The 21,791-nt window shown below is 45.7% G+C and overlaps 1 protein-coding gene across 1 annotated transcript in view; it reads right to left on the bottom strand.

Moving 5' to 3' along the window:
• Positions 1–6,669, bottom strand: part of RGSL1 (regulator of G protein signaling like 1) — a 33,555-nt gene extending 26,886 nt beyond the window's left edge. The window contains exons 1-3 of the mRNA XM_077825347.1: positions 6,609–6,669; positions 2,759–2,841; positions 484–558 (exon numbers count right to left, since the gene is read on the bottom strand). Of these exons, the coding sequence (XP_077681473.1) occupies positions 484–558; positions 2,759–2,841; positions 6,609–6,669 (219 nt within the window). The remainder of the gene's footprint in view (positions 1–483; positions 559–2,758; positions 2,842–6,608) is intronic.
• Positions 6,670–21,791: the final 15,122 nt, after the last annotated feature.

The following is a 21,791-nucleotide window of genomic DNA, read 5'->3' as shown; positions in this document are numbered from 1 at the left end:
AGAACAGCAGGGATCAATGGTGTCAAAGCACAGGCGAATCCTGCTTGTAGCAGTGGAGAGAAGAGACCCTGCAGGAGGTGGCTTAGGGTGAAGGCTCCTGGTTTTGCCCTATCCTGTTTAAGGATGGAATGTTCTGCTCCACACTGTTCTATCAAATTCAACGAAACTTCTGCAGATGGGGCCTGATCCTACTCCCCCTAAGTCAATGGGAGTCTTTCCATTGACTTCAAGGGAATTTGGATCAAGCCCCATGGAACTTCCTCACGATCAGGGCCTTGATCACTTGTGCTCCTGATTGTCCCCAGGATTCACAAAGAACATGATTCCCTATGTTAAAATAAATCAATTAATGGAATAAACATGAGGAGGGGACAAAAGGGAAAGAGAGTCAGCCTTGGAAATCTTAAACTCTAGTTGTTCTGCCCATCCCTGTTGTAGAAGGTAACAGCCCTCCACGGCATGCTAAGAAGGTTATTGACTCACCAGGTAGCATGGTAACTCTGGCCACAGGAACCACTGGCAAATGTTGGCCATGTAAATGGGTGTCTGGCCAAAGACCTGTGAAGAAAGAACAGGAGAGAAGTGAGAGAGATTGGGGTATGGGGGAGGGGCTGATTAGTGGAGTCAATAACTCCTCCTGGAAAAGCCATCTTTCCTATAGACAATCCTCACCACTTATTCTTCCAAGTCATGCAGAGTTCTTCCAACCTTTCGTGGGTAAGCAGCAATACTCCTCAGACACAATTATTAATAATAAATGAAATAGCTGTTTAAAACCAAAGTGATGCACCCCTCCCTATAGTCACTGTTCTCAGTGTGTGGTCTGTGATGTATTTGTATTACAGCGGGGCCTAGGTACCCTAGTGTTTTAGTGTTGTATGTACAGTGAGTAAAGCCCCTCCCCTACAGGGCTTACAGTCTAAACAGACAAAGAGTGGGAGAAAGGAATGATTGCTCCCACTTTGCAGATTAAGTGACTTACTTAAGGTCACCCAGGAAGTGTGTGGCAGAGCCGGGACTTGAAGCCAGTCTTTGGGAGACTTAACTCACAAGCTCATTCCTTCTCTTCCACGAGCTCTGTCCTACTAGGCCCAAAAGTAGCCATTTTAGGAACAAGCTCTGGAGAAATTTGTAAGGCAGAAGGGATTCCTAATTCCCACCAGCAGTCACAATTTCTGTTTGACATCTCTAAAGACATCACCTCCAGCAGTTCAGCACCCATCCAAGTCCGAACATCTACACTACTATCTTTTAGCTCTATGGGACTCAGTCAGTTGACCTAGGCTCTGAAACTTGGTACCGGGGGGGTCTTTTATTGCAGTGTAGACATACTCAGGGAAACTGATGGTGCTGGAAGTGGTGGAGTTGAGTCTATATTTTCACTCTTTCTGATCAGTATTGAATCATTGTCCGAACAGGCTGTGACGCTGGCAGGCCAGGCACCAGCTCTTGCCAAGGCTTCAGGCATTAGCTAAGAACAGACAAACTCATAGCTGGAGACCACACCAATTCACTTATGTGTTAGTGTTGTTCAAAATAGGTATTAGTGTTATAAGTATGTATGTTTAGACTCTACAGGATGCTTATAAGTTGTTGCATGCATTAATCTTATTTGTAATATCTGTATTCTATGCTATAAGGAAATAGGTAAGGTTTGCTTTATGGCTTTGAAAATGTTTGCTCTAAACTTGTGAACTCATATGAAAAGAGTGTTTCTCCTTCACCCTCCACCGCTTGTCCAGAAGGACCATCAAAATCAGATGGGCCGTCAAGGAATATCACAATACAAAGGATTGGTAAATGGCCCTATTGCACCTGGGAACTGCTATGTGCAAGACCTATCCTATGGACTTGGAGGCTGAATGAAGGAAATAAAAAACAAAAACACAGGAAAACTTGTCATTTCTTTGCTATTCGAAGTCTCACTGGGCCAGAGACTCCCAACTGAGGCAGAAATCCCTGGGTCCACCCTGGAAGACATTTTGAATTGACAAACTACCACATCTCTGTCATCTTTGGGATTTAGATTGCAACTCATTTGTGCATATATGGTTGCTTGCTTTATCCCTTAAATAACTTTCTTATTTTGTTTTTCCTTGTTAATCAACCTTGAAATTAGTTTATTACAGGATTGGCTATAGGCATTGTCTTCGGTGTGAGATCTAAGACACAAATTGATCTGGGGTAAGTGACTGTCTCTTGGGACTGGGAGCAACCTGAATATTTTGTGATTTTTGGTGTAAGTGACCATTTATCATTAAGTCCAGCTTGTCGGAGTGGCAAGATAGACTGGAGAGTCTAAGGGGACTGTCTGTGACTCCATGGTAAGACTGGTGTAGTGATCCAGGAGTTCACATCTGTTACTGGCTTGGTGAAATCTTACTTGTAGAACACACCACCAGTTTGGGGGCATCTGCCCTGTTTTTGACAGTCTGCCCTGAGGTAGGCAGTCCCTGTTGTGAGCGACTCCAGACAGCACGACACAGGCACTATGTGCAAAAATAAGGTGTTATTCCTTCTGTGCTGCCCAAAGTCCTGCTTGGATAACTACATTCTGCCCATCTAACCCCCTCCCCCCCGTACATAGCTTGCAACAGCTGACAAAATTACATCCAAAGATGCATGCCCATGGAGCAGGGGTAGGGATAGCTACCAGAGCAGTACTGGCCTGAAATTCACAGGGTTCCCTAAGACCTGCAAACTCACGGAGGGTAGAATCCAGAAAGAGAGTGAGCTAAACTGTAAGATGGAAACTTACGGGGAGATTCAGGAATGTGTTGAAAAAATCTACAAAGACTTCATCTTCCAGCAGAACCACCAGCTCCTTGGAGGCTATCGTTGCTAGGGTTGGAGAAGAGAAACAGTTACCCAACTTTTGTTACAGAGAGGGAGAGAAACTGAACCAAAAAATGAATTTTAAAACACTAGGGTAGCCCACTGGGGAGTGTTATAGGGCCCCCTCTGTGCTAATTACAGGAGGTATGGATGTGTTAGAGCCACAATTTGCAAGCTTACGCTCAAGCTGCAGCTCACACCTTTAGCTCTGGAAGTTCCCAGTTCAATCCCTGGTAGTCTTCATACTAGGAAAGAGAATTGTTTAAAACGGTTCTTAAATAATTCCTTCTAAACCCAGTTTAAGGAACACAAAAGGAGGAGAACGTTTAATAGATTGGGTTCCTGTAACACTGAAAACTCTAAGAACACCTCCACAAGAGGCTTGGGAAGGGTGGACAAGTTCTCTCACAGTACACTGTGGAACAATTCCTACAGCTGCTCAAGTTAGTGAGGTGCTAAGAATCCTGGGGTATGCCCTAAAATTATCATTGTGCCTGACCTGGGTTACTGCAATGCCAATGTGGACACAGCTGTGACTTTAAGCACCCCCTTGTTCTCACACTACTGCAAAGATGTTTGTACAAAATATGCCTTGTAAGGTATCATTTGAAAACTAATAGCAGGTCTATAGAGGTGTAAAAATCATGAATGGTATGGAGAAAGTGAATAAGGAAGTGTTATTTACCCCGTCACATAATACCAGAACCAGGGGTCATGCAATGAAATTAATAAACAGTAGGCTTAAACAAACAAGGAAGTACTTCTTCACACAATGCACAGTTAACTTGTGAAATTTGTTGCCTGGGGATGATGTGAAGGCTAAAAATATAACTGGGTTAAAAAAATTAGATAAATTCATGGAGGATAGGTGTATCAGTGGCTATTGGCTAAGATGGTCAGGAATGTAACACCATGTTCTTGGTGTCCCTAAACCTCTGACTGTCGGAAGCTGGGACTGGATGACCGGGGATGATCACTCGATAAATTGCCCTGTTTGGTTCATTCCCTCTGAAGCATCTGGCACCAGCTACTATTGGAAGACAGGATACTAGCTAGATTGGCCATTGGTCTGACCCAGTATGGCCACTCATGCTCTTATGTTCTAGCACAATGGTCCTCATTGTAAAATGCATGTATTAATCTAATATGTGAAGTTATGAGTTCCCTCTCTATAAGTTTACTAGAAGATGCGTAAGAAGACAGCCTAGATAAGCAGGTCCGTCCTAGACAAAGAAATGAGGGTTTACCTGAGTTTACCTATTAGTCATTAACAAAGCTATAAAGCAAACCATCCTGGGTTGTCTTGAGCCTGAACCCGAGACACATAGAATTAACATGGCTCCTACACACCAGAGAGACCAAATCCCCAGGAGGCCTTTCTAACCTTGAGAACAAAAACTATTATTTAGGAATATAAGGAACAGAGAGAGATTCCATTTTTAGCTTTCACCTAAGACAAGAGAAACCAGTACCTTGTACATCTGAGGAAGGGTCCTGACTGAGAGACAGCCAGCCATGCCGGACCAAGAGCAATTGGTGAGCGAAACCTTGCGAGGTAGAGTATTAGACTTCTAGATGCATGTTTTCACTTTTGTTTGCTTGTAACCATCTCTACCTTTATTTCTTTTGCTTGGCTTCACTTAACCTATGTCCTGTTTGTGACAGGGTTTACCAACCCTGCACTGGGCCAATGGGGTGGGACCAATCACTGTGGGCCCAGGAAGCCACACCCCCTTACCCCTGCTACACATGCTCCAGGTAGAAGGGACAGATAAAAGGAGACATCCCAGCTCAGTCTGGGCTGGCTGAGGAGAAGGAAGGATGTGTGTTGCAAGCTCCTGCAGAAACACCTGAAACTCCAAGAAGCGAAAACTGTGGACCAGGATTAGGCTGCAGACAACCAGACGACCACAGAGATTTATGGGGACACCGAGCCGCTGCCAGCCAGGAAGAAGCCTGAGGTGCACCTTGCGGTAGGAAGTGACCCAGGGAATGTAGTAGAAGTGGATGCTTAAACCCTTAACAGGGAATTTCCCAGCTTCATAGGGCCCTGAGTTGGAACCTGGTGGAGCAGGATGGGCCTGGGTTCCCCTACCTCTCCCCACTTTCCACTAGATGTGACTACTGTTTATTTGCGCTACCCCGCCCAGGGGCTACAAACTGACTGTTTGTTCTGCCCTGCCCAGAGGGTCAGAACCCCCAATTGCTATTGCCTGTCCCAACCAGGAGGCTCAGGGGCCATACACTGTTTGTTTGCCCTGCCCACCCAGGGGTACAGACTGCTTGTTCTGCCCTGCCCAGGGGCTGCAGGTTGATTGTTTGCTTGACCTCGCCAAAGGTCCTGAGCCTGCCTTGTAGCAATATCTGATCCCACAGGGAGTCCTGATGACTGTGTGATGGGGTGTACCAACCCTGCACTGGGCCAACAAGGATGGCCCCTTTTGACGAGCAGGATTCCCCCATCACATTGCTAATAAAGCTGTTTATTTTAATTTAAATCAGCCCAGTGCTGTGTTGAATTTAAGTGACTATTAACTTCAGTTAACATGGCAAGCTGCTGGGTATTGTCTCTCTGAAGGAGCAAACAAACCTCATTTCTCTGAGTAGTCCAGGAGAGGGCTGGACCTTTCAGGGCAGATCGTTTTGTACAAATTCAGGATTGGAAGTGCATTGGGGTCATCTTGCCAGGAGTAACCAAACCTGGGTGGGGCTGTTGTGTTGTAGGCAGGCTGTTGCAGTCAGAAGCACTGACCCAGAGCTGCGCAGCACACAGACACTCAGGATATTGCATTCTTGTCTGGTGGCTGTTGGTGTCCAGGCTATGACCCACAGCAGCAGAGCATTTAAGCTATCCAGGGTTACAGGGCAGGCAGTGACATAATCCCTTACTGGTCTGGATTGCACCCCAAAACATGACAGTGGCTACATGGGTATGAGTTGAGTGTGGCTGCATAGCGTGGACACTTGCGGGTGGGCGTGGCTAACCAGGGTGCCCATTCCTGGGTCCCTGGACCTGAGTAAACTCTGCAATGAACATATCCTGAAGAAGGTTTTACGTAGCCAGAGTTTGTCCCAGTGTGGGATCCCAGTTTCTGAAAGGTCAAAGGGCAACTCTCGAAACAATTAAAGAGCCTAGCTCAGGCACAAATAGCATTAGTACTGTGAAATCAATGAGTCAGTGCAGGACAAAATAAAAAAGAGACACTGTGGCTGACTGCAGGAGAGGACCAATCCCAAAATAGATTTTAAGACTAAAACATCATGTGCCAGAACTCCAGCTGGTGTGGATAGGAATCATTCCTTTGACCCCCGAAGCTACTCCAGCTTACACCAGCTGAGGAACTGGCTCTGTAAATTGTTACCCTTTAACTACTTTTCTGCAGAGCACGCTAATAAATTCCCAGAAACCAACACAGGTCAAGGGACAAGAGAGACAAAGTGACTCAGGTTACACTGACAGTGATTAACTTCAGAAACTCCATCCATCCAAGGATTGAAAGGTACTCTACGAACATTATTAATGAAGGTATTATTATCCCTGTTTCACAGATATGGAAGTGAGGGACAGAGGCAAGATGGGCACCTAGAAAATGTGCACTCCAAATTAATGGATACTTCTGAAAGCTTACACTTAAGTGACCAAGATCACACAGCAACTCTGTGTCAGGCAGGAATGGAACCTAGATTTCCTGAGTCCGTGGCCTGTGCTCCCACTTTTCCCTCTTTAATTGCTTGCTAAGGCCTCCAGCAAGAGTGTGTTGCAGATAACTCACCTGTCTTGTTCATGTTTCCCCTGTCCTTGAGATCTTTGTTGTCACTGCCAAGCAAGACCATTCTAGAGGGAGTTGTTCCTTTGTGATGCGTTAAGGATTGCTGCTCTGCAGAGTTCCACGTGGTACCAGCTGGTGAAAGTGCAATGCTACTCTGAAAATGGCACTGCGGAAGTCCCTGTGTATCATCCGCTCATTGATCTCTGATCAAATCTGGGATCATTTCTTTTCTAACTGCAAACCCTACAAATGTACCTTGGGAAGCTCAGCATCAAGCTGGGAACTTTCTCTCTCAAGCATCATCCCCTGTAAGAAAGATTCTGAAGGCCCAGAGTAGGCCCTTAGTGACCTCTGTAACCCTTTTGTCTTCAGATTAGGCCATCACCTGTCCTCCAGCTTCTTAAATGGTGTAAATACCTTCCAGTCTTGTCCTGTAGCAAAATCAGCTTCCAACAAAAAACATTTGCTGTGGAAGCCACAGAGGAAATACTGGATCCTAAAATACAGCCAGTCACTTCTCTTGATTATGGTCACAATCCTCCAATGAGCTCTGTCCTCACTTCAGGAGCTCACAGTGCAGGAGCCCTGTTGAAGTCAGACTCAGCACAGAATCACCTTCTACCCACATGTGCCAGGGAAGAGAAGAGCTTGTAGGGAGTGTGATGGGTTTGATCACAGAAACCCCCTTGGGACTGTCACCTGATGTGCTGAGACTACCTCTGAGCCCATTTTCCCTGCTAGTTTGGGCCTCCAGAACCCTGCCTTGTTGAGCCAGATGCACTAGACTGCTCCAACACAGACCCAGGGTCTGAACCACATGCCCCAAAGCTGCAGACTTAACTGAAAACAGCTTAAGAAGTGCTCCTGTCTCCAGCACCCAGACACCCAGCTCCCAATGGGATTCAAACCCCAAATGAATCCGTTTTACTCCGTATAAAACTTATACAGGGTAAACTCATAAATTGTCCACCCTCTATAACACCAATAGAGAGATATGCACAGCTGTTTGCTTACCCAGATATTACTTACTTACTCTGGGTTAATTAATAAGCAAAAGTGATTTTATTAAATATAAAAAGTAGGATTTAAGTGGTTCCAAGTAATAACAGACAGAACAAAGTAAGTTACCAAGCAAAATAAAACAAAACGTGCAAGTCTAAGCCTAATACATTAAGAAACTGATTATAGATTAAAATCTCACCCTCAGAGATGTTCCAATAAGCTTCTTTCACAGACTGGACTTCTTCCTAATCTGGGCCCAATCCTTTCCCCTGTTACAGTTCTTGTTAGCTGCAGCCCAGGTTGTAACTATGGGATTTCTCATGACTGGAGCCTCCTTTGTTCTGTTCCACACCCTTATTATATAGCTTTGGCACAAGACAAGAATCTTTTGTCTCTCTGGGTCCCCAACCCTCCTTCTAAATGGAAAAGCAGCAGGTTTAAGATGGATTTCAGTACCAGGTGACATGGTCACATATCCTGTGAGACCCCAAGCTTTCATTCTTCTTGGCCTGACTCACAGGAAGGCTTGCAAGTAAACAGAGCCATTTACAACCAATTGTCCTAGTTGATGGGAGCCATCAAAATTCCAAACCCCCATTAATGGCCCACACTTTGCATAATTACAATAGGACCTCAGAGCTATATTTCATATTTCTAGTTTCAGATACAAGAATGATGCATTCATACAAATAGGATGACCACACTCAGTAAATTATAAGCTTTGTAATGATACCTTACAAGAGACTTTTTGCATGAAGCATATTCTAGTTACATTATATCACACTCATTAGCATATTTTCATAAAATCATATGGAGTGCAACATCACAGGCAGCATCAGCAATTCACCACCCTGGCTTCTGAATCTCCCCTACTGCTCTATTCTTTAGGTAGCCTGGCTTGCCAGCTTACACTTCAGGCTTCGCCCACTCTCGGGCTGCAAGCTGGACTCCAGCTCAGGCTCCAAGACCCCTTGCTGCCCATGCAATGCAGGGAGTTTGCACTGTAATCCAGTTAGCTCTCCTTTATGGGGAAAGGTGGAGAGGCAGCTGAAGGCAGGTCCCAGGAGGGCAGGGAGACTAAAAATGATATGTTGAGTGCCAGGCAGCTGCAGAATGGTGAATTCCACTGCAAAAATGCAGAATCCTGTGGCATCTTGGAGAAATGCCATATGCCATGGTCATCTAATTGTGGAATCCACAGGGGCCTGTCTGAGATGAGTAAGGCAGATCACACCTCTCTGAACTACTGGTTCAGGCTGCCTGTAAACTCAGAAAGGTTCTGCTACGACACTTTACATTAAGGGCATGTCTACATGTACAGCACTGCAGCGACGAGTGAAGACGCTCTATGCGGACAGGAGCGAGCTCTCCCATCGGCATAATAAAACCATCTCTGTGAACAGCAGCAGCTATGTTGGCTGGAGAAGCTAGCTCAGTGCACACGGGCGCTTATGGTGGTGTAACTTCTGTGTTTTCAGGGTGGTCTGTGTATTCACACCCATGAGCAACATAAATTATGCTGACATAGGCTATATATCTATACATTTTATTTCTAATTTACAACGTCTTGTCTGAGCTTTGAAGCACAGCAAGGATTTGAGTAAACAAATCTTACTATTCTTTGAAACAGAGCACATACCTGCTGAGAATCTATGACATCATGTTAAAATGCAGGCCTGGATTACCCTGACAATGTTAGTGTCTAATAAAAACAACAAGGAGTCCAGTGGCACTTTAAAGACGAACAGATTTATTTGGGCATAAGCTTTCATTGGTAAAAAACCCACTTCTTCAGATGCATGGAGTGAAAATTATAGATACAGGCATAAATATATACACAGGCACATGAAGAGAAAGGAATTACCTTACAAGTGGAAAACCAGTGTGGACAAGGCCAACTCAGTCAGGGTGGATGTGGTCCACTCCTAATAATTGATGAGGAGGTATCAATACCAAGAGAGGGAAAATTGCTTTTGTAGTGAGCCAGCCACTCCCAGTCCCTGTTCAAGCCCAAATTAATGGTGTTAAGTTTGCAAATGAATTGTAAGCTCTGCAGTTTCTCTGTTTTTGAAGGTTTTCTTTGTTGAAGGATGGCTACTTTAAAATTGTTATTGAATGTCCAGGGAGATTGAAGTGTTCTCCTACTGGCTTTTGTATGTTACCATTCCTGATGTCTGATTTGTGTCCATTTATTATTTTACGTAGAGACTGTCTGGTTTGGCCAATGTACATGGCAGAGGGGCATTGCTGGCACATGATGGCATCTATCACATTGGTAGATGTGCAGGTGAATGAGCCCCTGATGATGTGGCTGATGTAGTTGGGTCCTCTGATGGTGTTGCTAGCTACACCATGGCTACCCCTCTGATACTTAGTTTCTAATGGCTAAGAGTAATTTGTGTTCCATGACAGCAGATGGCACCATCAGATTAGAAATACTAAACTCAACATTTATCCCAACTGTGTTTTGATTCTTGGTATCACATTACACTGGATGCATCAGCAGAAAGACAGGAATCATTAACACAAGGTCACTCCTTTCACGTCTCCCTGAGTTAGTTTTAGCAGTAGCCTCCAGGTTTGCACACACAGAGTCAATGCCTCTGGAGACAGTGCCTAGTGGATTGAGCATGCGGCTGGGAGTCCGGACTCTTAATCCTGATTCCAGTGACACTGACTTATTCTGTGGCCTTCAGCAAGTGATTTCATCTCTCTGGATCGTCTCAGGCCACGTCTACTCTACAAACTTTGGTTGATGTAAGTTATGTTGGCCTCAAGTCGCCGCAGTTAGTACAGTGCTGTGCATACGCATCCTTGACTTCTTGAGCTGGTGCTGCAGCGGGGGAGTGTTTGTGACGGTGCACAGTGCAGTGCTCCATGTGTACGTATCCTAGCGTGGGTAGTTTTGGTAACATGTGATGGGGCTGAAATGAGCCACGCAGGGTGACTAGGAGCAAGGGCTCAACTTCCCAGTGTGCATCTGTCTCCGTCCTATAATGTCATGTATATCCCATAATTTTGTGCCTTTTAAAAAAAAATCCCACAAACCTACGTGGCCCTCCTCGCTGTCCATCTCTTACAGAAGCACGGAGCCTGCACAGCTCTGCATTATTGTCAGGAGTGTCGCAAGCACAGGACGCACAATCCTCTGGTGTTTGTGGAGCGGGAAGAAAAACTGAATCTGTGGGGAACGTGACGATTTCTTGGAGGCCAGATTGCTGTGGGACACAGCGAGAATCAATTCAAGGTTATTGGAGGCATTCACGGAGCAGCTGCAGATGGGGGAGTGCTGCTTCTGGGCCCGAGAAACAATCATTGACAGGTGGGATGGCATCGTAGTGCAGGCTTGGGATGGTGATCAGCGGCTGCAGAACTTTTGGATGCATAAGGCCACATTTTTGGATCTGTGTGCGCAGGGCTGTCCCTAGCTATTCTGGGGCCCTATGCAGCCCCTCTGTGGCAGGGAGGAACCACCCCCCAGCACTCACTGGCGGCGCAGCTGGGGCCAGGCCGCTGCACTTCCCGCTGCCAGTGAGTGCAGGCCCAGCCTTGCTGCAGTCCTCAGGGGAGTGGGGGTGGGGCTGCGGTGGAGCAGGGATGGGAAGAGTGGGGGCTGGGGCAGGGAAGGGGTGGGGCGGAGCATGGGTGGAAGAGGTGGGACGGGGCTGGAACAGCACACAGCTGCACAGGGCACCAGGAAATTTGGTGCCCCAAATTTCCTGGTGCCCTACACAGCTGCATACTTTGCGTATGGGTAGGGACAGCCCTGTGTGTGCTGAACTCACCCCAATCCTCCAGCACAGGGACATCAAAATGAGAGCTGCGCTGACAGTGGAGAAGTGAGTGGCAATGGCGCTGCAGAAACTTGCAATACCAAATTGCTACCGATCAGTGGGAAGCCATTTTGGAGTTGGAAAATCCACTGCAGGAGCCATCTTTTTGCAGGTGTACAGAGCCATTAATCGTCTCCTGCTATGCAGGCCTGTGACTCTCAGCAATGTGCAGGACACAGGCGATGGCTTTGCAACAAGGGGATTCCCAAGCTGCAGCAATAGATGGCACGCATATCCCTACTGTGGCACCAGACACCCCTGCCAAAGAGTACATCAGCCGAAAGCGCTATTTTTCTATGGTTCTGCAAGCATTGGTGGATCACTGGGAACATTTCATGAACATCAGTGTTGGCTGGTCAGGGAAGGTTCATGATGTGCTCATCTTTAAGAACACAGGACTGTTCAGAAAGCACAAGCAAGGAGATTCTTTCCCAACTGGCAGATTACCATTGACGATGTTGAAATGCCAGTAGTGATCCTGGGTGACCCAGCCTTCCCCCTGGCTCATGAAACTGTACACTGGCCACCTCGACAGCACCAACGAAAGATTCTACCACTTCTGAGCAGGTGCAGCATTACTGCTGAATATGCTTTTGGTAGACTGAAGGGACACTGGCATTGTTTGCTCACAAGATTGGATGTCGGTGAAAAGAACATCTTAATGGTTATAGCTGCCTGCTGTGTCCTGCATAACACATTCTGGGCCAGATTCTCTGGTCCATTAGGTCCACTTTGTGCATGTGACAGAGTGGACTTGAACTGGCTAGTGGAGAATTCCCTGTGCAAAGGAGCTATCCACTGGCATAGAATTGGTAAAGCCAGTGGAGTCAGCAGGAGCATTTCTAGGGTGGGTTGGTGGCAGGAATGAGCATGGCAGACTGGAGCTATGCTACCGCCAATCATCCACTGGGGTAACATCCCAGAGGGACCATACGCCACTGATATCAATGAGAGCTGCCTTTGCCGATTTATGCTAATCCCACATGACATGGAATCTAGGATCTGCAACCAGCTCCCTGCACTGTGCCCATCTCACGATGGTTGAACAGAGTTGGGTGGGGTGGAGAGTTGGGCCCGCTGTGTTATACTGATACTTTATACAAGCCATTCCTTGTGGTGGTGCATTGATATTTGGTGTGATGGGGTTCAGTAATGAGAAGTAGCTCCAACCAGTGTTCTTGTGCCAGGCTACCACCAAGGCTACTGACCAGCTAGAATCTAGGGTTTGTGAAGGTGATTCTGTACTGGTGGGTTGTTGAAGGAGGGGCAATGGGACCTACTCCTGCTCCCATTGAAGTCAATGAGAGCTTTGCCATGGATTTCAGTGGAAATAAAATTGGACACATTTACTGTTTTATACTCAAGTTCTCCTGTGAAACTTATGTAGAAACCAGACTCCCATCTTGGCTAATGGTGTCACTTCACTTTTCCAAAGCAGCATGGTGGTGGCAACCTACAGAAGGCTCAGAAATCCCCATTTCCGTTAACAAGCCCATTACCAGCCAATACGTTTGATGAGAGCAGCAGGTGCTGTCATCAGAACGCTGCTTTCTTTCTTCAGCATCGCCCAGCTAGAAAGCCTCCCCTCAGTGCCAACACTCATGTCTGTCCAGGTGAGGGACACGTAGGCTGAGAGATCAGTTTTGGAACCTCTGCCTTGGTCTCATGGTTTTCAAAGCCTTCTTATAGGGACTGATCAAGTGTCCACTGATTCAGAAGGAGTCTTTCCGTTGACTTCAACAATGGGCATTGGATCCAACCCCTTGCATTGGTGAGCTATGCCTGTCTTGTGCACTATAATGTCATTGTCACAGTTGCCAACACTCACATGATGCATCATGATTGGGGTTCTTGGTTTGTCGCAGCAAATGTTGCAAAACCACAGATGACTCCTGGCACGTTTTGATTCAGTCATGGACGAGTGACTCACCCGGGTTTCTGCATTCTTCTCACCACCCATGCAAGGAACAGGAACCGAGTTCTCCTCATGTCCCTGGAAGGTGCTGGGAGCAAGGGCATCAGGTCTTTTTACTTCCTCAGCAGGGAGGCCCAAGGGAGGTGGGGTGATTCATATCACTCTGCAGTCAGGAGACTCAGGAAGGGATTGGCAGGTCCCTTCAGCCAGAGCCAGATTAAACAGTGCTTCAGAACTGCAGCTGCTGGCTCCCTGTCCCAATTGTGATGGGACCACCAGTGCCTGCATGAGGCATGGTGCTAATGATCTGTTGCCATGTGAGGTGGGGAATGCCAGCAGTTTAGGGTGAATGATCTCCAGCGTGATAAGAATCAGAATCCCCCATAAGAATCAGGATGTTCTTCTTCAGTCATGGTCCAGGCTGGAGTACATCACAAGTTCCCCCCTCACTATTCCTCTGTCTCCCCAAACCTTACACATCATCTGGCCACATTACTTCCATTCCAATCTGATCTATCACAGGAGTCTGAGGCAGGTATGGAGCAGCAAAACACAGCTAATTCTAATTAATTAGCAGAGAGGACGGAGGTGCTACACACTGTGCCCCATGAAATGCTGGAAACAGAGCTATACGTTACAGTTTGGACACACGGTAAAAAGTATTTCTGATTACAAATCCACCCAGGAGCTCTCCGTTAATCTCAGCCCCAGGAGGGGCCAGGTAACCTCTGCGTGACACTGCATTTTTGCCATGATTGTCACATGCATGACTCTCAGATCATGACTCCGTTAGGAAGAAATCCATCATCCTTTCTGTTGGTAAATGACCAAAGTGAGGGCCAGATCCTCAGCAATCGGTGTATGCCTGCTGACTTCAGCTGAGGTACCAATCTGGCTCTAAGTTGCCAATTTACAACAGAAGAGGATCTGGACCTGGAAGTCGGTGGCAAGCAATAACCAGTGCTTATGTTGCCTAAGTCAAAGGGAGCAAGTGTGGTGTTCTCAGCCTGGTCCAATATAAATTGGCACAACTCACACCTGCTGCTAAATCCAAGGCTAACCTGCCAAGGGTTAGAGGTGCATTGGCAAAACTAGCTGCATGTGCATGCCTGGCTCCCTCTAAGGCTGCTGGCTGCACATGTTGAGAAGCTGTACAATTTACCCATGCTTTTGTTACAGGAGAGGGGTGGGGAGGTTATTTCTCATGGGAATCCATTCCCTACAACCAGCGCCTATTCCAGAATCCCTGACTGAAACCTGACAGTCACTTGGTAGAGATCCAAAACACATCCCATTACTTCTGCATGCAGCTGGTTCCAGACAGCAGTAACTGGCTTCCACTTGCTGGGGACCTCTAGAGGTAGTGGAAGTCACACACTAGACCAGGTTGTTACACGGAGGAAATGGTGCTGTATTCTCACTTGCCACACGCACAATCCCATGCTTCCCCCCACATCATACCCAACACTCCCTATCACTCCACCCCTCCCAACCCCCAGCCTTGTTATACCAATAAAATAAAAACCAGCAGGACCTTATTAAAGGGGATAAGACAAAATGTCGCATTTATTGTGAATACAAAAAGAATCATAGCAGGCAGTCAGTTATAGCTGTAACATTTCATTCAGTTTCACATTCATTCACACGTTCGTTCATACACACACAGGTTCTGCAGCTGCTGTATAGTTACCAGTCCTGAATGTAGCTTGAGTTCGTGGCTTGGGTTCGTAGCTCATGGCGGCTAACTGGCCAGGTAAGCCAGGCACAAGGAAGAGCTGGGTCTCTGTTGGGCATGCACCAATGCCCTTCCATGTTGGCAGCAGAATGTTACCCTTCAAAGTCTTCCATCTCACCCATCCTTTTTGTAGGCTTTAGTTTGAATCCAGAGTCTATAGGTCTTGCTGTGTCACGCTGCCTCTGGGTTCGGTGTGATTGATCACCCGTCAATTGCAGACATGACTTTCAGCCTAGGACCTGGCACGGTTCTTCAATTGTACTTTTGTTCTTTTCTTTTGAGGGTGGACTCCTTTTACTCTGTCAGGGCTGTTGTCTGCATCTTCAGCCCTTGGGTGTTTACACTTAATTTCATCAGGACAGGCTGGGGCTGGAGATTGATTCCATCATCCCTACATACCTCATTCACACATCTAAACTAATAAGATGACAGCAGGGTTTTGCAAAAATGAAGGTTGCAGCAAGCTTTTACAAAATGGAGTGAGCATTTTAAAATGGAGTTTGGGACACGTTAAAATGGGGTTTGAGTTACAATATGGAAAAGTGTAAGGAATGGCAAACAGTGAACAGAAGTTACAATGTTGAAACAGTGTAAGTTTCAGCGATTTAAGCAAAAATTGGATTGAAAGTGAAACTCAATTAGCCAGTTATTGGGGTAACCGGTTTTATGAATGAATGTTGTTTCATTCATAAAACTTTGCTTATGAAGTTATATTAATAAAGTGAACAATTAAAAACAATTTCATTGATCAGTTCTACAGCCTACCTGCCTCTGGACCAGTGAGAGAGTCCCTCTTTGTTGGCGGTGAGTGTGTGCCGGTATTGCGGGTCACATTGCACCCCCACTCTTATCCAGAGTTTGGAGGCAGGAAAAAGAGGCAACACATCACTTCCTCTTTCTTCCTCCTCAAAAACTGTCTAAGTAAAATCACTGAAAGATTAGTCTGCTTCTCACTGTTTGTGCTTGTGCATTTCTCTCCACACATACATGAAATTAGACCAGTCCCTTTCATTTTTGCTTCTAGTTCTCATGCACAAGCCATGGCTGCCATGTTTGGGTTGCATGAAACTTGTTTTCACTGGAATTAAAAAGACAACAGCAGTAAAGTCTGATTTTTACACAGCCAAAAGCCTGGTCCTGTAATACCAATAATTAAGGACATAAGTGAGGTCACAAGGAATTTAAAACATATGGAAAAAAGTGAATGTGTCCTTAAAAATCAGTTTAATTTAATCTGGGACCACAAGCACTGAAATGTCTTAATCACAAGGTTACTGCATAGTGTTACTTCAGGGCAGAGTTAAGGTTGTTTGGGTGTGTGACGGTGCGGCCTGTGGGAGCCAGCTGAGGTCACTCAATCAGGGTGAACTACAAACAGAATGGGGCAAACAAACCCCAAACACTGGTGGATATTCCAATATTTAGATTACCAAGCCAGCACAACACAGCTTCTATGCCATGTACATTGGCCAAACTGGACAGTCTCTATGTAAAAGAATAAATGGACACAAATCAGACGTCAAGAATTATCACATTCAAAAACCAGTCAGAGAACACTTCAATCTCCCTAGTCACTCGATTACAGACCTAAAAGTAGCAATTCTTCAACAAAAAAACTTCAAAACCAGACTCCAATGAGAGACTGCTGAATTGGAATTAATTTGCAAACTGGACACGATTACATTAGGCTTGAATAAAGACCAGGAGTGGATGTGTCATTGCACAAAGTAAAACTATTTCCCCATGTTTATTTCCCCCCCTGCTGTTCCTCACATGTTCTTGTCAACTGCTGGAAATAGCCCACCTTGATTATCACTACAAAAGGTTTTTTTGTTGTTTTTCTCTCCTGCTGGTAATAGCTCACCTTACCTGATCACTCTCCTTACAGTGTGTATGGTAACACCCATTGTTTCATGTTCTCTGTGTATATAAAATCTCCCCACTGTATTTTCCACTGCATGCATCTGATGAAGTGAGCTGTAGCTCATGAAAGCTTATGCTCAAATAAATTTGTTAGTCTCTCAGGTGCCACAAGTACTCCTTTTCCTTTTGCGGATATAGACTAACATGGCTGCTGCTCTGAAACCTGTCTTACTCTTAAGTTACTGATAGAAACTTCCATCTTAATGGAGATATTTTTGTGTGGGACTAGAACACAGGTCTCTTGAGTCTCAGTCTAAGCATGCTAAGGTGTTAGCCACTACATCATATACCCTGTCAAATAAGAGGCTACTTATGTGGATTACATTACACATGTGCTTAAGGCTCTGATCCTGCAAAGACTGGCTTATGTATGCAACTTTATGTACCTGGGTAGTTCCATTGACTATAAAGGGACTATTCATAAGCCTAAAGTTAAGCATGTGTTTGAGTGCTTGCAGGATCAGGGCCTTAGTGTTTGCAGCATGCGGGCCTAATTCAGTCATATTATAGATAGACACAACAGAATGCTGCTAATTCTCTCTTTGTTAATCTACAACTCAAGGTCCTACAAGATGCTACAGTTGGATCCATTCAGGCCAGCCTTTGGGTTTTCTCTTACTTGCCAATCTACAAGGTGTGTTAGTCTTACAGCCACTAGTAGTGAGGTTCTGCTGCAATGAGGAATACATTTAGCAACATGAACAGTAATGGAAGAAATACAAGATACACAGTGTGACCAAGTTAACGCTGCTAGGCAAACCCTTCAGCATTTACAAACTGTCTGTTTAATTTCTCAGCCTTAATGCTACACTAACATGGAATGTTTTGCACTTGCACATGTACCAAAGAAATCAAAGTTGAGTCCTCAACCCTTAGAGCTAGATCTTTATCTTCCTGCCATGCCCCACCTTCCTAAGAACCATGTGCTTCTTGTCAGCAGTGACTCTAGCTCACCGCTGATGTTCTGCCTCTTTTAAAGGCCTGCATTCAGGCCAGCCTGAGCCTTAGAAACCTGGGTCTCCCATAGGCAGGAGTGCTTCAGGGGCGTAGGAAGTTTATGTTGTAATTCCCTTTTTTTGCAAAGCGTAGAGAAGGGAGTTTCAAACTCTGAGGCCTGGGAAGAGATGCCAACCTGGAAGAAGAGACTTTGTGCTGAGGCTTTGCTGGCCTACAGAACTGGGGCAAGATAGAGTAGCTGTGATCCTTTCTGTTTGCCTCATTGAACTTTGGGGAACCTAAGTGAGTGGGGCAGAAAACCAACCTCACAGGCTGATGCACCAGCAAAGGGAGTTGCAACTGGGCTGTCAAGATGAAGAGTTAAGAGTGAGGGGATGTGCAGGAAACATACATTTTTCCTGGCCCCATCTGGCCCCACATTCCCCTCTCTGCTCTCAGAGATCACCAGTTCCCCACTATCCTAAATGCATCATTCACAACATAGCAACTAAGCCAACAGTTCTCAAACTGTGGGTCACAACCCCATTTTAATGGGGTTGTCAGGGCCAGCGTTAAACTTGCTGCGACCCAGGGCTGAAGCCAAAGCCCGAGGGCTTCAGCCTAGCGTGGCAGGGCTCGGGCTCTGCCCCCACCTGGGGCGGTGTAGCTGCAGGGCTCGGGCTTGGGCTCTGGCCCCAGCCCCATCCTGGGCTGAGTCATGTAGGATTTGTTGTCAGAAGGGGGTGGCGGGGCAATGAAGTTTGAGAACCACTGATTAAGCCTTTCAGTGCCAGGTGAGGGATTTAAAAAAACCAACCCCCCAAGAACCTGCCTTGCAGTGCAACCCAGAGATAACTGCTAGCCTTCGCTGCTTTTGAAAATCACTTCAAAACCAGCAGTCATGTACCCTTGACCTGGCAGCTTCTTCAAAGCAAGCCCGGCACCTCTCTTTCAATATTTATTCATTATAAAGTAAATTGGGTGCCTAGGAATCAAAAACCTGCTTCTGGGAATGTCATCAGCCTGATACGGAAATCAAAGGGATAAAAATCTGCTGCAAGATATGCAAGGTCAGTGCCTGCTGCACCTGTTTAAGTCACTGAGAGCAACCAGTGACCTTCCACCTCCCTGGATTACTTAATCAAATGCACAGGGCAGCCATGTCCCTGGTGGTATGGGATTTACAGCGTGACTAGCTGAATAATCTAAAGGCTGGTCAAGAGACAAATGGGTGCTGCAGGTAGAGGTGCCTGTAAGTAGAGGATATGCTTATGTGGGTTTGTGTTATATCTACAGCAGCCCCAAATGCTTCCTGGCTAAGTTTTTTGTGTATTAAGAATTGCATCTGCAGTTACATTGGTGAGGATTGCAAATTATAAGAACTATCAATCTTCATGCTTCAGGATGTAACCTAATGTAATCAGCTGGGTCAGGAAGAAAGTTCTCACCTCCCTCCACTATGGTATTGAACAGGTAGTTGCATTATGGATGTGTTCTGCCTTCTTCTGAAGCATCTGGGATTGGTCACAGGCTGAGACATGACACTGAGCTAGGTGGGCCATTTTTTCCTCTAATGCAGTATCTCCATTTAAAAATATATCTTTTTATTAAAAGTGACCTTAGAGCTGGTGAAAGATACCAGAGATTGTCCTTATTTCTTTGTATTGTATTAGTGCCTAGAGGCTCCAGCCAGGATTGGGGCCCCATTGTGCTAGGTGCTGTACAAACAGAATAAATAGACAAACCCCTGCCCTGCCATACAGAGTTTACAGTCTAAATAGTCCTGGAGCCTGAGGTTCTCTGTTTAACCAGTGAATAGTTACAGCATGAGCAGTAGCTGTGCAAGCTGCCCTGCCAATGAGCCTTAACTATGGCCACTAGTAAAGAAAAGAATGTTCTTTTCACGCTGTTTTGATCCTTGACTTCTCAGCTAGAACTACCAAGCAGGCTGCTGAGTGGTGCTGAAGGAGGGGATGACTTCTGAGATATGGCCATTTATGTATTAAAAGAACTAGGGGGAGTACACCATTTCATAGGGCACCAAACCAGCATTAGATGGTAACAAAGGCCCCAGTACTATATGCAGACACTTAATCCTGCCCAGGGTCCTGCTATAGTCAATGGGGTTTGGCCCAGGTGCTGATGGATTCAGCTTTAGCATCAGGACTACCTTTGTACACTTGCCACTCTGGGCTAGATTTGAATTCATTGCTGTGTTGCCAACTCTCGTGATTTCATTGTGGAGCTTGTGATTTTGAGGTTTTTTTCGTAAAGCCCCCAACTTCTGGAGTCACGTTATTACCTACGAAACTCAGTTTTCATTGCAAAAACAGTAAGTTTCTAACTTGGCTGCAGAGAAAAGCCTGGAAACATGAACAGTGAAGTTTCTAATACGGGAAGACATACACAAAGAACCCAACACTACTTATCTTTAAACTCTTGTGATTTTTAGGCCAATCTCATGATGGGGCCTGACTTGTCATTTTTTGAATGCTTGGGATTGTCAGTACTGGAATTGCTGTCCTAGAGATGAAAGGCTCCATGTACCAGCCATTACCAGTCCTTTCCAGTCTCATCCCTGCCATGGCAAAGCCTCTGTTCTGAAAATATTTTAAGATGCCCAAAGTAACAGCTTGGGTAAGTGAGGGGATAGAGGCAGGAGATAAAGACAAACATTCCCCCAAAGATTACAAATGGGTAGGAAGAAAGAATAAAAATGTGCATGTTTTTCCCACCCCCTAAATGCTACATTGTCTTTCAAAGGCATTACATAAACATAACATGGGGAGCTATGCTGATATATACCCCTTCTAAGTGGGGCATGGCGGTTGTCCTCATCTTCTCAGTTCTTGGACAGGCTTTTTCTCTAAAATTAAACTCTGACTAGAATGAGGGTCAGTGGAGCACACAAGAGGGAATCAGGAATGAGTGATCTGTGCACCCACAAAAATAAACTGTAACTGAGGAGGGGAACGCAAGCATGTAAACAAGTGAAATGGAGCTGGCTAAGGAAATGTGTAATTCCCCCTGAGGTCTCACTAGAGGCACTGTCCTTACACCTGCCAGGCTAGGCCTTTCTCTCTATTCCTTGTAAACAATTCCTGAATAAGAGAAGAGTGCCTGGGAGGTGTAATGAATACTGAACAGAACAGAATGTGCAGAATACAGCATAGCACAGGGCTATTTGCACTGAAAATGTCTCTGTTCCAATGTGAAACAACAGGCGTTGAATAACAGAGAGAGTCTTGGAAACAGAAATGGGGGAAAATCTCTTCTGGAATTTCCCCAGGGGGAAGAAATCAACTGACAAATGCCAGGTAATGCATGAAGAGGTTTTTAATACCCTGGAATCTTCCGATCACTCTAATCAAACACCAGGACTCTTGAACTAAAATCTAGAAAACAATGAGATTTAAAATAGATTGAAGTGGGGGGGGGAGGGTTAATTGCATCAATAAACTGAGCTCATTTGCAACTTACTACTTGTCTATTTCAGAGAAGCTTTAGCCATCCAAGCTAGTATTTTTCTGATGCACCTTCACTGCAGAGCTGAGAAAAACAGACTTGAATATAACCCAGGTCCAATGTACCTTTAATTACAAAATTTGCTGGGTTGATCTTTCTGCTGCAGTCTCCAGAGTCCAGTTATACAGCAGGAATGCTGGCTCAGGCGTGGACTGACCTGGTCTCTACACAACAACTGATACTTAGTCTGTTTTCTCAAATGACCAAATCTGACCTGGCCTCTAGTTCAGTATAACGTGCCAGTTTATCTGTCCACGGTTTGGGTCAGGAATAAAAGAGGTCACTCAGCATCAACTTCTGAGTAGTGGATGTGAAGA

This window comes from Eretmochelys imbricata, chromosome 8, assembly GCF_965152235.1.
Source record: "Eretmochelys imbricata isolate rEreImb1 chromosome 8, rEreImb1.hap1, whole genome shotgun sequence".
NCBI lineage: Eukaryota > Metazoa > Chordata > Testudines > Cheloniidae > Eretmochelys > Eretmochelys imbricata.
The sequence above is the reverse complement of the archived record's forward strand: the minus strand, read 5'-3'. Positions and strand labels throughout refer to the sequence as shown.